We start from the raw sequence: 16,156 nt of genomic DNA, 5'->3' as shown, positions 1-16,156 counted from the left end.
GGCCCCTGCACATGTTGGACTCAGATTCCCATCTGCCCCAGCCAGCATGGCCAAAGGGAAGGAGGTGGGAAGAAATTTGATGCAGTTCAGTTTTAAAGGCGACCCTACTTAATTTCTGAAACAGTATGTGAACTGAAACAGCCATTCTTCAAGATTCACACATTTCTGGATTTTGCCATGCCATTCTCCAGCCAAATAATAGGTACGAAAATGTATATATTAGTGTAAAATGTGCATAACAGCACACATATGCGAGAAAATAACATACAAATATTCACTAATAGGCGAAAAACCTTGCGGTTTAAGAATGTACCTATAGGCCAACAGATATTTCTATCAAACTTTAAAAAGCAGGGAAATTGGACAGCTGTAGTGAGTGCACCAGGGGAACAGGAGACCTGACCTCCTCTTTGAGATATTGCACTGCCATACAAATTTGTCAAAATGTAAACACAATTTGGGTTGGTCTTTTAGAGTCCAATCCACTTCCTTTGATCATTTGTATGCTTTTTGAGTTCAGTGGGATTTACTCCTGTACAATGATGCTTAGGATAGGTGAAACTGAACTGGGGGATGGGCATGGGGGGATGGGTGGGCACTGGGCAGAGGGGAAGCCCCTTTCCAGAAGGAAAACATTGTGAACAGTATCATTCTTTTTCAGGGTTTCTCCCACCTAAATTTAAACCAAAGATGTCACTGGCCACATCCACACCAGACCTTTATTTCCCTATAGATGGTCATGGCTTCTCCCAAAAAATCCTGGGAAGTGTAGTTAATGAAGGGTGCTGAGAGTTGCTAGGAGAGGCCCTGTTCCTCTCACAGAACTCCAATCAGAGCAGCTGACTGTTCAACCAGTCTGGCCACTGGAGCTCTGTCGGGAACAGGATCTCATCCCCCTTCACAAACTGCACTTCCCAGGATTCTTTGGTGGAAGCCATAACTGTCTCAAGTGAAATCAAAGTCATGTGGATGTGGCCCCCGGATTAGGCAAGCAAAGCAGCTGTGAGTCTGGCTTTTAGAACGCTGACAGTTGGTTCTTATTGAGCATGTCTGACATTATCATTAATGCTAAATTTCTTGAATTAATTAAAAATCAGCCAGGCATTTTTTAAATTTTAAACTGCAGGAGATGAAGGTCAGAGTATGGGGCAAGGTCAGTAATAGGATTTCAGGTACTCTGAACATGGCTGATTTTTAATTTCAACGGATTATGAGAACTCTGACAGAAAAAAGTCCAAAAGGGGTCTGGTTTTTCTACTGTTTTGTGTATCGCCATGAAACTTTAGCATTTCTGAGTTCAGGACTATAAATTTTGTAGGTTTTGTTTTGAAATGAGCTTATGAGAAGCCTTAGAAGGGCATGGGGGTATTTTCGAATGTAACATTGCGGAATGCAAAAACTCCATGCTGGCTATAGTATACAGCCACTCTTGTGGCTGTACAGTTGAGGGGAATTGCTTTGCAAAAAATGCACATTAGGCCAAATTGCATGCCAGTGTGTATGTATTAGGATTTTTCATGAGGGCTTGGATGATGACAATAGTAGTACAGCAACGCCTGAATGAGAGCATCTGAAGCAGGCAATTGTGGAAGGAAACACTTTCCAGTCAATTTATTGTGCTCCAAAGGACAGAGTTTATTGAGGAATGCATATACCAATGGCTCACTGGGAGAGAGGCTCTCAAGAACCAACTCTGAGCAAAAATCATCAATGAATAGCTTTATAAAGTGATTATACATCATACATTGGTCATCAATCAAAGATACACCTTTCCCCATATTTAGCATCCCAACCCACCTTGGGTGGTCACTCAGCACATTTCGGCCTTGCCCATCCATGTGTCAAAATGGAAAACATTTACAATTTTAAGATGCATTTCTAACTCTTCGAAGACACATTTTAGCTTCATAACATCCGACTATGGAATTTTACTGCAGCTAGAGCCACCCGCAACTTCCCTGTTCCTGGCTTAGTGCTTGGTTTCATTTTTAGCCAAGCCACATTTGATGGCTTTTAATATGAGGTTTTGCAAGCAGCACAGCTGAAAAACCCAACGCAAGGCTTTCTCTCCTAGGGTCTTATTATCGTGGGGTGGGATTGTAAATCCTCGCCACACAATAATGGGTTGCATTCAGTGGTAGTGCGACTCAGAGTAGAACCATTAACATTAGTGAATGTGACTAACTTGGGTTAGTCCGAACACTACGCACGTCAGCAGCTACCCACTGCGACTGGAGCTGATGAGAGCAAGAGAGAAAATCGCTGACAATCTCTCTCTTGTCGTCTAAACGGAATGAGTAGGTGCTGACTCAGAAGCGGGGAATTGTTTTTTGTCTCAACCATTCAAAAAGAGAGAGAAAAGAAAAGGTGGTTCTCTTAAAGCTGGGAGCTTCCAGCCTGTCCAGATTCTCTTTTCATTGCTGAAATTGCCAACCTGGAGACTGCACACCTTTCTTTCTCTGTTTTCATTTGATGAAGTTGGGGACTGGCGCAGCCACGCTGGGGCTGAGCAATGAAACGTGCCTTGGGGTTCGCCGCTGTTTTTGCCTTCGCTTTGCTAGTGCAAAGCACGTGGGGCTTAACGTGCACCTGGAATGAATATCCATTGGAGAACGTGAAGTGCTGCAAAAAATGTCCAGCAGGTAAACTTGCCGCTTAACTAGAATGTAGAGAGCCAATCCCCTGCTGTCTCCGGGCTGTTGGGCTCCCATCAGCCTCCAGCCAGCTTGGCCAATGGTCAGGGGTGATGGACGTGCAGCCCAACAACATCCCAGGACCCAGTGTCGGTAGCCATAAGGACTAGAAACTTGTTTATGGGAGAAGAAATGGCTCAGGAGCAACACAAGGCTGGAGGATCCGATGGTCTTCCAGATGTTGTTGGACTGCAAGCCCCAGCCAGCTTGAACCACTCATCAAGAGTTGTCATTCCATCAACATCTAGAGGGCCACAGATCTCGCAGTTGTGGTTTAGGTCAAATGCTGTGTGAGAGTGAATGGGAGAGAGCAAGAGAATAATTGGTTGCTTTCAGATAGCCTGTTTGTTGAACATTCATCCTGATTTGTTCGTGGAGAGATTAAGCCAGGCGTTCCCAAACGGAGGCCCTTGAGCCTCATTCAGGTGGTCCACGGCACGCCCATGGGTTTGTGGTTGGCAACAGGAAGTGGCTCATCCATCACTTTCCAGATTTGTCTTTGGTTTTTATTTGTATTTTTCTTGCTTTTTTTATTTCTCAAGTTGTATCTTACTGAGAGCCAGCATGGTGTAGTGGTTAAGGTGTCAGACTACGACCTGGGAGACCAGGGTTCGAATCCCCACACAGCCACGAAGCTCACTGGGTGACCTTGGGCCAGTCACTGCCTCTCAGAGGAAGGCAATGGTAAACCGCCTCTGAATACCACTTGCCATGAAAACCCTATTCGTAGGGTCGCCATAAGCCGGGATCGACTTGAAGGCAGTCCATTTCCATTTCATCCTACTGTGTTACCATCTGAATTGTGTGGGATGCAAATTGTCTGACATCATCAAAGAAAGAAGCAAGGAAAAATACAACTGAAAATCGTACCTCGTATAGCACAGAGCGTTACAATCGCTACAACAGACAGAAAAAATGTTAGGTGGTCTGCCAAGATCCGCAGGGATTCTCAGGTAGTCCATGGGGGTGGGTGGGTGGTGTTGGAGAACCACAGGATTAGACAATGCTGGCTGTTTATTGAGTAGTTCTTTCTCATATCTGTGTGGGGTGGTTAAACACTGAGCCAATGTTTATCCCACACTTTCTAGTGCACTTTCCAGACACATCGCAAAAACCCTGGAATTAATTTTTTTTGAGGGTTTGTCATGCAAGGCTTCCAAGTCATCTCTAATTTCACAACCTGAATTTGCCCATATGTGATTGAATCCCGCCCCAAAATAGTGACAGCCTGGAAGAACCCAGCGAGAGAAACAGCTATTTGGTTTATTTGTAAAGGTACTTTTAGGTCACCTTTTGGGGATTAACCTTCCTACTGCAGCTCACAGCTTAGGGGTGGGGGAGAAATTCAATTCAGTTTGCACCGAAAGCTGAATTTGTGAAATCTGCGCTTACTTGAAACAAAAGGAGAGCCAAAACACAGCCATCCTTCGGAATTCTGAATTTGGCAATGCAGTTCTCGAACCAATGTTTACAAGAATGCATATATTAAGAGGAAATGTATATATTAGTGAAGATATCATACAAGAATGCATTCTGTTAGGAGAAATTGCTTGCAAAAATGCTCTGATTAGTCAAAACCGCTGATAAAAATGCGTTTATCGGGAGAAATTTGCACTAAAATGCTGGAAAATTTTTGTTAAACAAACACACCTGAATTGCTGCAGAACTGAATTTCAGATCAGAAAAATAAGAATCTTAGAGAACTGAACCTGGCAGATCATTCCATCTCTACTCACAGCACATGAACAACCTAAAATTCATTTGGAGTGTAACTACAAGCCACAAAACCACCATCTTCCCGTTGGGGCATCTAGTTGGCCACTCTGAGAACGGTACCCTGGACCAGATGGGCCACAGGTCTGATCCAGCAGGGCTCTTCTTATGCTAGCTTAGAGGTCCACTGATTTCAGTGGGTCTACTCAGAGTCTAAGTCAGATGCAACTCTAAAGCAGGAAAGATTAGTGTTTTAAAACAGTTAAAGTATGGAACAACTAAAATAACAACTAAAAGCAGTTTAAGACAAAGAGGAAGCAAGTCTTCAGGACTACACTTGACGAAAGGAAATAGCTTCTTCCAACATGGCCACAAGATGGGCTTCACAGAGGTCGACATGTTTTGGTGGAAGACAGGCTTCTAAGGTGGCTATTTGCTATGATGGCTAAGTGGAACCAAGTTCAAAGTCTGCTCAAAAGAATGACTTCGAGACAGTCTCTGTCTCAGCCTAACTTACCACACATGGTTTTTGAGAGGATAAAAGGGGAGGAGGAACTATGCACACTGCCTTGAGTTTCTTGGAAGAAGGATGGGATGTAATAAATATTTATTATTTATTTGTTCAAAGCATACCTCACTGTATATCCAGAAGAGCTCCAAGAGGAGCTTACACATCAGTATAAAAATGAACACAGTCCCTGCTCATGGGCTTACAGTTGTTGTTGTTTTAAAAAGACATGATGTGACACAAAAGGAAAAAGGGATGGCGAGGGAAGAGGAAAGCAAGCAAACTCAGGCACCAAATTCTAGCCTGGGTGGACAATCATAAATAAAATGTTGCTGCCCTAGAAATGTCACATTGCAAACACTTGGGGTTTGTTTTCACCAGTGTCACCCCCCTCAATCCCGTCTCAGCATACAGTTTTCTTTTCTTTAGGAGAGGAGTTGGCGCAGCGTTGCAAGGCGTCTACGCAAACAACCTGTGAGTTGTGTGATGATCAGTACTATAACGAGCACTACACCGTATCCCGGTGCAAGCGTTGCACCATCTGTGACAAAGGTAAGGCCCAATTCACAAGGGAGGCCATCAAATCCCTTTTCCATTGGATGAAACAAACTGAGGCGAGACCCTTCTGTAATGCAGTACCCCGCAATAAATCTTTCTATGGCATCCCAGTTAGAATTGTGGAACTAGTTCTGTGCATTACAACCAGTGAAGAACATAAGAAGAGCCTGCTAGTACATCAGGCCAATGGCCCATCTAGACCAGCATCCTGTTCTCACAGTGGCCAACCAGGTGCCCCCCTGGGAAGCCCGCAAGTGGGACTTGAGCACAGCAGCAACTCTCTCCGCTGGTGATTCCCAGCAACTGGTATTTGGAGGCACACTGCTTCTGGCAGTGGAGGGAGAATATAGCCTTCGTGGGCCAGTATCCACTGATGGTGGACTAGTAGAAGCTCCCAAGCTGTGCGTGGTGGTGGTGGAATTTCCTCGTCATCTGTGCCTCCCTGTCCAAGTCAGTCTGCTGTCTTGCTGCTAGTGTGCATGTCTGAGTAATCATTGAGCATGTGCATTAAGGCATAAGGCATGGTAAGGGCCACAGCTTAGTGGCAGAGCATCTGCTTTGCATGCAAAAAGCCCCAGGTTCAGTCCCCAACACCTCCAGGTAGGACTGGGATAGCCTCCCTGCCTGAAATCTAGGAGAGCTGCTGCCAGTCAGTGTAGACAACACTGAGGTAGATGGACCGATGGTCTGACCTGGTATAAGGCAGCTTCCTATGGGAACTTGACCAGCATTCTGCGTAACAGTAGCTAAGGAATGTCATTCAGATCATTGAAGCTGAGCTTGTTGGCAGATCTCATCTCAGTTTCTTGTTTCGTCTGCTTTATGTTTTCCCAGACAAAGGCCTCCGAGAGAAGGAGTCATGTAAAAAGACATCTGATACAGTCTGTGAATGCCGCCCCGGCTATTCTCCAGGCAGGGGAGAGTTCAGTGAAAAGAGTGAGTACTGATTTTTCTGAAAGCTGGAGGGGGGGTGGCCTGTCAAGTACATTGCTAGTGGAAAACACTTGGGGGGGAGGAGGGAAAATCCTTCCTTTGTCAAGAACCACAAGGGGGTGGCAATAGAAGAGCACCCCCAGATTTGCATCATTTAAGCACGTGTTTGCTGACTGGTTACCTGGTTTGAATGTGGACTGTACTGAAATCAGCAAGGGCAGCTAGCCAATCAGCAACCACGTGCTTTTTTAGTGCTAACTGTGGATGGGCGGCCCCTTATGGTTTCTCTGCAATCTTAAGTTCAGTTTTCTGCATTTCCACATTGGTTTTTTTTTTAAGTCCTTATGAAAATCCATCAGCAAATTTATCCTAAGGTACACACATCTGTATGCAATTTTTAACCTAATGTACTCACTTATTGCAAAGCAATTTTCCCTAACGTAATGAATGTTTGTATGTTATTTTCCCTAATATATGCACTTCTGTGTATGCTTTATCGTAGGCTATGCCTTTTTTTTTTTTACACCTTTCATGGCTAGAGAACTTGGAGAAGTGCAAATCTTGAAAGACGGCTGGGTTTCGATTTGCATATTGTTTTGGAAAGTGCAGATTTCATCGGCTCGCCTTTAAATGCGAACTGAATCTAATTTCTCCACCGTTCCTAGCATTGACTAGGAATGGGCAAGAATATCGATTCAGTTCGCATTTCAAGCTGACTCTTACCAAATCCATGCTCTCTGAAACAACTTGAGAACCGAAACACAGCCATCCTTTGAAATCCACACGTCCTTGAATTTTGCAATGCAGTTCGCAGCCAAAAATGTTTACAAAGATGCCTGTGTTTGGGGAAAGTGCGCATAAAAATGAACACAGGAGTGAAAACGGCACACAAAAATGCATTAGAGGATGAGAAACGGCTTGCAAAAAATGTGTACACAACTCAAAACGGCTGACAAAAAAAATGTGTTTGTTAGGAGAAATTCACACTAAAATGCTGGGGGATTTTTTTTTTAAAAAAATTAATTGCTGCAGAAATGTGGAGAACTTACTTTAAGATCAGAAAGAATGAGGAATGAAGAGAACCGAAACTGACAGCTCTTTCCATCTCTAGCGCTGACCAAGGTGCTCTAACCTTCGCCACGTTCTTCCAATTGTAAACAGCAAGGGCCTTCACATTTATAGCAGTGGGGTCAGCAGGTCTCACCAGTGGATCGCGTCAACGGCCAGCAATGATCGCTGCTGTTCCAGTATTGTCTCATCAGTTTGCTTTTAAAAGAGAAAGAGAAAAAGAACATTGTTTCTTATCATTTCAGTATGTAAACCCTGTCCCAGTGGGCATTTTTCCAAAGGGGGAGATGAAGAGTGTCAGCCTTGGAGAAAGTAAGTATGGCCCAGCGAATCATTGTTGTCATCGTCAATTGATTTATATACCGTATGTCTTCCAAGCGGTTCACATAAAATCAGTTACACAATACGTAATTATAAAACCCAGACACAATGTATACGGGCAGGTGATGACTGGCGCATTGCGAGAAATGGATATGCACATGTGGAACGGTGTTGCTTTGTAGCTTGTATGACTCAAAAGGAACCTATGACTGGAGTTCACCACTGACTCATGCCTCGTTATGCAAGGATGCTTTGGGTTAAGTTTTTAATATCTTTACAGTATCACAGATTTCTAGATGACCTGTGGTTGGGATTTAATGCTAATCCGATTCTTGAGTAGACTCCTTTAAGTTAAGGGACATGACTAAGGCCCATCTGCACTATACATTTAAGGCAGTCTCATACCACTTTAAACAGTCATGGCTCCCCCCCCAGTGCATTCTGGGAACTGTCATTTGTTAAGGCTGCTGAGAGTTATTAGAAGAATCATAGAATAGTAGAGTTGGAAGGGGCCTATAAGGCCATCAAGTCCGTCCCCCTGCTCAATGCAGGAATCCAAGACACCCTGTTAGAGCTACAATCTCCAGAGTTCCCTGGGAAGAGGGATGGATTATTAAACCACCCTGGGAATTGTGGCTCTGGGAGGGGAATGGGAGGTCTCTTAACAACAGAACAACAGCTGAACAACAGCTCCTAACAACTGAACAATAGCAAGTGGGGCCAATGGCCAGGAATGCTGGGAACTGTTGTTCAATAACATCCAGAGGGGCAAAGGCTCCCCACCCCTGCATTTTAAAACATGAAAATGTCAACATCTCTAATGAAACTATGAAAAAAATGAAATGGACTGCCTTCACGTCGATTGTGACTTATGGCAACCCTACGAATAGGGTTTTCATGGTAAGTGGTATTCAGAGGGGATTTACCATTGCCTCCCTGAGGCTGAGAGGCAGTGACTGGCCCAAGGCCACCCAGTGAGCTTCATGGGTGTGTGGGGATTCAAACCCTGGTCTCTCGGGTCATAGTCCAGCACCTTAACCACTACACCACACTGCAACCCAACAATCCCATGAAAACACCACAGCAGTTGAAACAGGAGACTTGGGTCCAGGGATCAAAGGAATGCCTGTGTCAACAGATGCATCTCCCAAAGCTGGTGGAATGCCAATATAGATGAGGCCTAAAATATCCTAATTTTTTTTTTAAAAAAAATAAAAGTTGTTCTCTTTGTTTGCTTATCAACATAGCTGCACTGCAGAAGGCAAAACGTTTCAACTTCCTGGAAGCAAAGAACAGGACGTGATCTGCTTCGTCATGTTTTCCTCCAGCCCAGAACGGGGGCGTGGCGTATCACCTACGACACCCACTCCTGCACACGCTGATTTGGCCACTCACCCAAAGGGGATGGGGACAGGTGTAACCAGAGTGCCAGGTGTAACCAGAGTGCCAGGTGTAACCAGAGTGCCAGGTGTAACCAGAGTGCCAGGTGTAACCAGAGCCCCAGGAACCGAGAACCAGAGTAAGGAAATGTGTAAACCCAGAGGGGGGGCTCACAATTTGGCTGAACCAGACCTCTAAACCACTATCATACCACTTTCAACAGCCATGTCTTCCCCCAAAGAATCCTGGGAACGGTAGGTTAAGGGTGCTAAGATTTCTTAGAAGTCCCCAATTCTCCCACAATTCCCAGTTTTGTTTAACAATCCATTCCTATTCCCAAGGAATTTCCTGGAGGATCGCAGCTCTGTGAGGGGCATTGGGGGTTCCTCACAACTCTCAGTGCTCTTCACAAACAACCGTTCTCAGGATTCCTTGGGGAAAGCCATGACCGCTTAGAGTGGTATCATAGTGCTCTAAATGTCTAGTGTGGATGTGGCCTTTGCCATACGGATCAACCAATTTCTCTTCTTCCACTCCTTCCAGGGTGGCACCCGTGAGCACAATGGTGCCCTTGGGGGTCTTTACCTGATGCTCACAAAGCCTCGGGGCCACCCCCACACCTCTGTTGGTCATCGGTTGGTGAGAGTAGTTGCCCTTTTCTCCCTTGAAAATGACACAGAGCTGAAGGAGGAAGTTGGAAAAGTGGCACTCTTTCCCACTTCCTTGTTCAGCTCTATGTACTTTTCAAGGCTCAGGTTAATTCTGTTGGGCCCAACTTTTACCCAACTCCTTTGGAAAAGTGTGTGTGTGCGCGCGCGCATGCACTTTCTGTCTTTCTCTTGGGGGCTGGGGGAACTCATCTGGGGAAGTGAAAGAGAAGCGACCAGCAGGGGTGAAGTCCACAGCAGTCATTCAACAATCCAAATGTGCCTGCAGGCCTAAAAAGCTTGGTACCTCCTGCTTTTATTGATCTGTGGGCTCAATTTTGGCTTAACATGAATATATAAATTGCTTGGTGGATGCATCAAACCCCAAACACACAGTGGTTGTGTCCAACTACGTCCTATTCAGAGTCGATCCACCGCAGTTGATGAGAGGAGGTGAGTCATGGCCAGTAATTTCAGTGAGTCTACTCTGAGTAGGACTAGCACTGGAGATGACCCCGAAGCTGCAATCTGATCCCTGCTTACCAGAGAGCAATTCTCAATGGGACTTACTTCTGAGTAGACACACCAAAGATGGGACTTTGAGACCAAAGTGCAGATCGAAATCAACGGGCTGTATTCGACTAAGCCCTACTCAGAACAGACCTATTGAAATTAATGAGTCTAAGTCAGCTGTGCCCATGCATGCTAATGGGTCTACTCTGAGTAGGACTATCATTGAATTCCCCCCCCCAAATGGGACTTAAGTCATGGTTATGCTGCTTTCCCCCCCATTTAAATCTTCCCTTCCTTTTTTCCCCCCTTGGGATGTTTGGAAAATCTCTGCACGGCTCAAAGGTATGTTTTGGAGAGCTGAGGCAACTCTAGCGAATGCTTAATGCAATGGATGCGGAAAATTCTCCCCACCCCCCAGGTAGAACCTGAGACTGTGTTCCTCTGCCTTTTAGTGCTTGCATTGGTTATCTCCGTCAGCGTCGTCCTGCTACTTATTTCGGGGAGCTTAATCCATTTCCTTTTTTGTTGGGAAGCCAAGAAGATGAAGGCAAGATCTGAAGTCCTATCAAGGATGCCCCTGGAAGGTATGATTTATTTATTTGTTTCTTAGTCACTTTTGTGCACACTTATGGCACTCAAAGTGACTTACAGTCAATAAAAAATTAAAAAAGCAAAGTAAAAAATTTTTTTTTAAAAAAATAAAAACTTAAAAACAACAACATCAGGCGGTGAAGCAGGAAGGCTACACAGCAGACACCTTCCAAAAGACTTCCAAAATTAAGAACCCAATGCCTGGGAGAAATGTTTTTTGTCTGACACCTAAAGACGAATAAGGATGGCGCCAGGCATACCTCCCTGGAGAGAGTGCTCCACAAGCGTGGGGGCCACCACCGAGAAGGCCCATTCTCGTATTTCCATTCTCTGCACCTCCTTCAAAGGGGGCACATGAAGAAAGGCCTCCGATGCCAAGCGCAGCATCCAGGTTGGTACATATAGGGAGAGGCAGTATGTCCATAACAAGGATAAAGGATGATGGATATGAACCCTGGATCTAGCAGCCATGGTGATGTGGTGGGAGGTGGCAGGTGCACCAGATGGGGAGGTGGGCTGGGTTCCTTGGATGTTTTCGCCTGGCTAGAAAGTGCTCTTGAACTCTGTTCATGCCTGGAGGACAGAGGGGTGTGTGTGTTTGTGTGTGTGTGTAGAAACTACCCTGCTGTACAAAGGTAATCTTTATATTAATTGCCCTTCCCCCTTTTGACTATCATGTAGCTCAGAAGGGAATTTTTAACTCTTGGGCACAAAATGGTCCCCCACCCTACTTGTTTCTGAATGCTTTAATTAAAGTTTTGGGGCCTCGTTTTCTTTGGCAGTGCCAGTGATCTCTAAACTTTTATCTGTGGACGCTCATTGCAAGCTTTCTAGACCACTCTCCTTCAACCTTGGGTCCCCCAGATGTTGTCGGACTGCAGCTCCCATCAGCCCCAGCCAGCTTAGCCAACGGCCAAGGAGGAGGGGAGTTGTAGGCCAGCAACGTCTGGGGGACCCAAGGGTTGACGGACAGTGGTGTAGACCCTGCTTGCCAAACCTGGCGTCCTCCAGATGTCCCTGGGCCGTGCCTCCTGCCATCTTTGACCGTTGGGCCTCCTGCCTGGGATTGATGTGACCCGGAATCCAATGGCACCTGAAGGGCCAAATGTTCCCCAACCCTGATCTAGATCAGATGGCCCGAATTCCATGATGACCGCCTCCAGTTTTAGAAACAGGACGCTCTCTGCCAGCAGGCACATATATTACCTGTCCTCTCCTCCTCCATCTTTGCGATTCTCTCTCTTCCCCCCTCCCCCTTTCAGACGGAAGAAGCAGTTACCGAATTCCTATCCAGGAGGAGCAAGCTGACTGCAAATCCAGCCTTGTGCAAAACTGATGTTCGTGGAGAAAAAAAACAGAATTTTGACTTCTGAGCCAAACATTTATACTTTATGGGCTTCGAGATTGCCTTCGAGATGGTTTTCTTTCTCCTGATTTGACCCTGCTCCTCTTCCCTTTCCTCTCTTGTCCTCCCTAACGGCTCTTGTTCCTTTTATTCATACCCAAAAGCAATGCCAGGAATCTGTGGCCCTCCAAATATTGTTGGTTCAGTTGGCGGCTGGTGGTTCCATGTCGGTGGAATCCACTCCAGGTTTTAGTCTGCGCTTTCATGGAACTGTCCAAAGTGCTGAAACAGGTTTGGCTTGATCCAGCAAGGGCTCTTCTCATGTTTTTTAGCCATGTCTAGCATTCACTGGGTCTACTCTGAGTAAGAGTAGCTTTGGCTAGAACTCATAGGCAGTATGGTCTGTACTCAACTAAGTCCTACTCAAGAGCAGACCCATTGAAATGAGTGAGCCTAAGTTAGTCATATCCAACAACTTCAGTGGATCTAGTCTGAGCAGGATTAGCACTGAGTACCCCTCCCCATAGTGTGCAAACACATTGATTAATGTTAACCTGTTTCCTTCCAACATTTTTAGGGGGCCATATCTTACTTTTGAGTTGCTTGCTGTATTTTCAGTCAGTATTGTACAGAACCACAACATTACAGGTTTATTACTATTATTTATTAGATTTATATCCCGGCCTTCCTCCCAGCAGGAGCCCAGGGCAGCAAACAAAAGCACTGAAAACACTTTAAAGCATCATAACATTTTTTCAAAAAAAGCTTTTAAAACATCTTTAAAAAAAAGGTTTAAAAACATATTAAAAAGCAATTCCAACACAGACGCAGACTGTTCTCAATCTTGGATCTGTTTCTCTGTTTTTTATTTTTCTTTTGTACAGCACCTTGTTATTTTAGGTGTTTTATATATGCAGCCAGGAAGCAGCGGTTACTCCACCTGCACGTGTGACGTGCAAGAGGATACTCTGTGCATTCTCTTGGGAAAGGGCCGTAGCTCAGTGGTAGGACAACTGCTTTGCATGCAGAAGGTCCCAGGTTCAATCCGCGGCATCTCCAGTCAGTACTGGGCAAGATGGACCAGTGCTCTGATTCAGTACAAAGTTTCCTATATGTATTTGAGGAGAAGCGTTCAACCTCTTTTAACTATTTTTTTTTGGGGGGGGGGAGATAAAACATGTGAAAGCCAAACAAATTGCATGTGGTTTTTTGCACCTCTCGCTCTGTGTATTCCGAAATGTTCTGGGTTGTACCCAGTACTCATCTTACCCAGCGCAGACCCATTGACATCCATGGGCATGGCTAACGTAGGGCCGTTAATTCCGAAGGGTCTGCTCTGAGATGGACTTAGTTGGAGACAACCCAAGTTATGCATTATGAAGTGATGCATTTTTAAGCGGAGTGAATCCCAGCAATTTTGAGAGTGTTTCTTTTTGGAAACGTTCGCTTCGGTCTCAAATAGGGAATTTTAAAAGCACGAATATAAGTAAGAGGTGCTTATTTCTGTTTGTTTGTTTTGGCATTCTGAAACCAGCCTTGTAATAACCCTACAAAAGTTACTACCCTGCAGAAATTTTACTAGCGCCGAAAAGAAGGCTGGAGAGTTTCATCCCAGAGCATGGGCAGAGTGCTCTATCTCCCTGCCCACCAGCCCACTGAGGTCACATCCACACCATACATTTAAAGCACTCTTATGCAACTTTAACTGTCATGGCTTCCTCCCCCCCAAAGAATTCTGGGAACTGTAGTTTGTTGTAGAGCTACAGTTCCCCAAGCCCTTAACAAGCCACACTTCCCAGGATTCTTTGGCAGAAACCATAACTGTTACAGTGGCATGAGTGATGTAAACGTATGGTGTGGATCGGAGCCAACTCATGAGTTGTACAGGGGCAACCCTGAGACTGAGGAGGAGGAAAGTGACGACCAGGGCCATGCCCCCTGCCCTCCTCTGGATTGGTTGTAAGTAAGAAGACAGGCAGGTGTGGGCTGACAGAGTGCAGAATGCAGTTGGTAGGGCGGTGTCCCTTTCGCCCTAATGGAATCGACTCCCTGGCAGAGTCTTATGGATGTAAGTGGTTCATTGAGTAATGAACTACTTGCATCCATATGACCCTGCCAGAAATTTGAGATTAGTTATAGGGGGCCTGTTCATACGCCCGCCAGGAAGGGGGATCAAGCTGGTGGTTAGAAGGGACAGTAGCTTTTCTGTGGTGGCCCCACGATTATGCAACTCTCTCCCCTGAGATATACAATCAGGCCTCTCTCCCTGGGAAAAAAAGTTTTCATTCAGGATATTTTTAATTTGAGGCTCTGGTAGGCCACTGCCTCTTTAAAAAAAAATGGCCAGCTGTGATATATTTTGAATGCTGTTTATTGCTTGATTATGATTGTAATTATGTTGTTCATATCTTGTAAGGGTCAATAGTTTTTTAAAGTGTTGTAAACTGCAATGGAGAGCCAGTGTGGTGTAGTGGTTAAAGTGTTGGACTACGACCTGGGAGACCAGGGTTCGGATCCCCACACAGCCATGAAGCTCACTGGGTGACCTTGGGCCAGTCACTGCCTCTCAGCCTCAGAGGAAGGCAATGGTAAACCCCCTCTGAATACCACTTACAGTGAAAACCCTATTCATAGGGTTGCCGTAAGTCAGGATTGACTTGAAGGCAGTCAATTATATTATATATAAACTGCAATGGTAAAATGCATCATTTGGAACAGCAGCGAATAAATGTATTAAATAAAATAATAAAAATGAAGTTGACAAAAAAAACCTGCATGTGGGCAGTCCTCATGCCAAATTCAGCATGTTGAATTTTGAAAATTCATTGTAATTGTTTTTCCAATTTATGCACATTATGTAGATATAGTTCTGGATTGCTTTTCATCAGATATGCCACCTATCGCACTTCAGTAGCAATGGACACTTAGATGTTAGGCTGTTAGATTGCAACGAATAAAAATATTATGCATTCGGTGATGTCTGTTTCCCTGTGTGATGATGACGTAACGCTACCCCGCTTTGGTTTTTAATCCAGATTAATTAATCCAGGATATAAATCTAGCCTTGTTTGGGTCAGACCTTCCCCAAGTTAGCTCAGTGACATCCAGTGGACGTGAACACTGGAAGATTCAGCACACAGAGCATAGTTAAGCCATGGAATTCCCTCCCTTTGAGATGTTATGATGGCCACCAAGTTGTATGACTTTAAAGAGGATTAGATAAATTAATGGAGGAGAAGGCTACCCATGGCTACTAGCCACGATGGCTATGTTTTACTCCGCTGTCAGACGCAGTATGTCTCTGAATGCCAGTTGCTAGGAATCACAAATGTGGCGAGTGCTCTTGCGTATAAGTCCTCGCGGGCTTCCTATTTGGAGCACCTGGTTGGCCACTGTGAGAATAGAATGCTGGCCTGGATGGGCCACTGGACTGATCCAGCAGCCAGGTTCTTCTGATGTTCTCAGCTGAGCACCCTGTTTCCAAGAGGAAGCCTTTGCCTTCCTCTTGTTCTGCCACCATCGCGGCATCTTGTGGTAGGAATTTCCAAATATGGGCCATGTGAAGAAGGCCTTCCTTTTGGCAGACGGAGAGCAGCCGCCAGCCAGCTTCATGAGGTGAGAGACTTCCTTTGCCACTTTGTCTCCCTCCCCCTTGCGGAAAGAAAAGCTCAGCAGGCATGCCTGCCTACGCAAGAGACCTGCCAGCTTCCAGGCTCTTAAAATAGCTACCAAGCCGCCTTTTTCAGCCTGCTGTGGTCAATCGTATCCGCCTGTGTGAGGACGAGGGACTTCACCGCCATAGGGGTGCTTACATTGGCATAATTTCTCTTCCTGTTCTTTTACTTTTTTCTTCTTCTCACAATGCCAGGAAGTGTTGCTCTTTGCA

General features: G+C 45.3%; 1 protein-coding gene across 2 annotated transcripts; it reads left to right on the top strand.

Moving 5' to 3' along the window:
* The first annotated feature begins 2,322 nt into the window (after nucleotides 1-2,322).
* Nucleotides 2,323-15,159, top strand: TNFRSF4 (TNF receptor superfamily member 4). Of its 2 annotated transcripts, none has more exons than XM_061601082.1 (7): nucleotides 2,323-2,642; nucleotides 5,344-5,466; nucleotides 6,307-6,408; nucleotides 7,719-7,785; nucleotides 9,042-9,313; nucleotides 10,787-10,918; nucleotides 12,188-15,159. In XM_061601082.1, exons 1-7 carry the CDS (start codon nucleotides 2,513-2,515, stop codon nucleotides 12,259-12,261), a joined length of 900 nt encoding a protein of 299 aa, XP_061457066.1. In that variant the 5' UTR covers nucleotides 2,323-2,512; the 3' UTR covers nucleotides 12,262-15,159. The 2 variants fall into 2 exon arrangements, with proteins under 2 accessions (XP_061457066.1, XP_061457067.1); XM_061601083.1 differs by lacking the exon at nucleotides 12,188-15,159 and adding an exon at nucleotides 11,060-11,143.
* The last annotated feature ends 997 nt before the right edge of the window (nucleotides 15,160-16,156 follow it).

This window comes from Rhineura floridana, chromosome 18 (assembly GCF_030035675.1).
Source record: "Rhineura floridana isolate rRhiFlo1 chromosome 18, rRhiFlo1.hap2, whole genome shotgun sequence".
Lineage (NCBI taxonomy): Eukaryota > Metazoa > Chordata > Lepidosauria > Squamata > Rhineuridae > Rhineura > Rhineura floridana.
The sequence above is the reverse complement of the archived record's forward strand: the minus strand, read 5'-3'. Positions and strand labels throughout refer to the sequence as shown.

Excerpts from the sequence above, each read along its gene's own strand:
- TNFRSF4 (XM_061601082.1), top strand. The coding sequence starts at position 2,513 with ATGAAACGTGCCTTGGGGTTCGCCGCTGTTTTTGCCTTCGCTTTGCTA. Across the intron at positions 9,314-10,786 it reads CCCAGGAACCGAGAACCAGA|TGCTTGCATTGGTTATCTCC; the intron begins GTAAGGAAATGT and ends TCTGCCTTTTAG. Across the intron at positions 10,919-12,187 it reads ATCAAGGATGCCCCTGGAAG|ACGGAAGAAGCAGTTACCGA; the intron begins GTATGATTTATT and ends TCCCCCTTTCAG.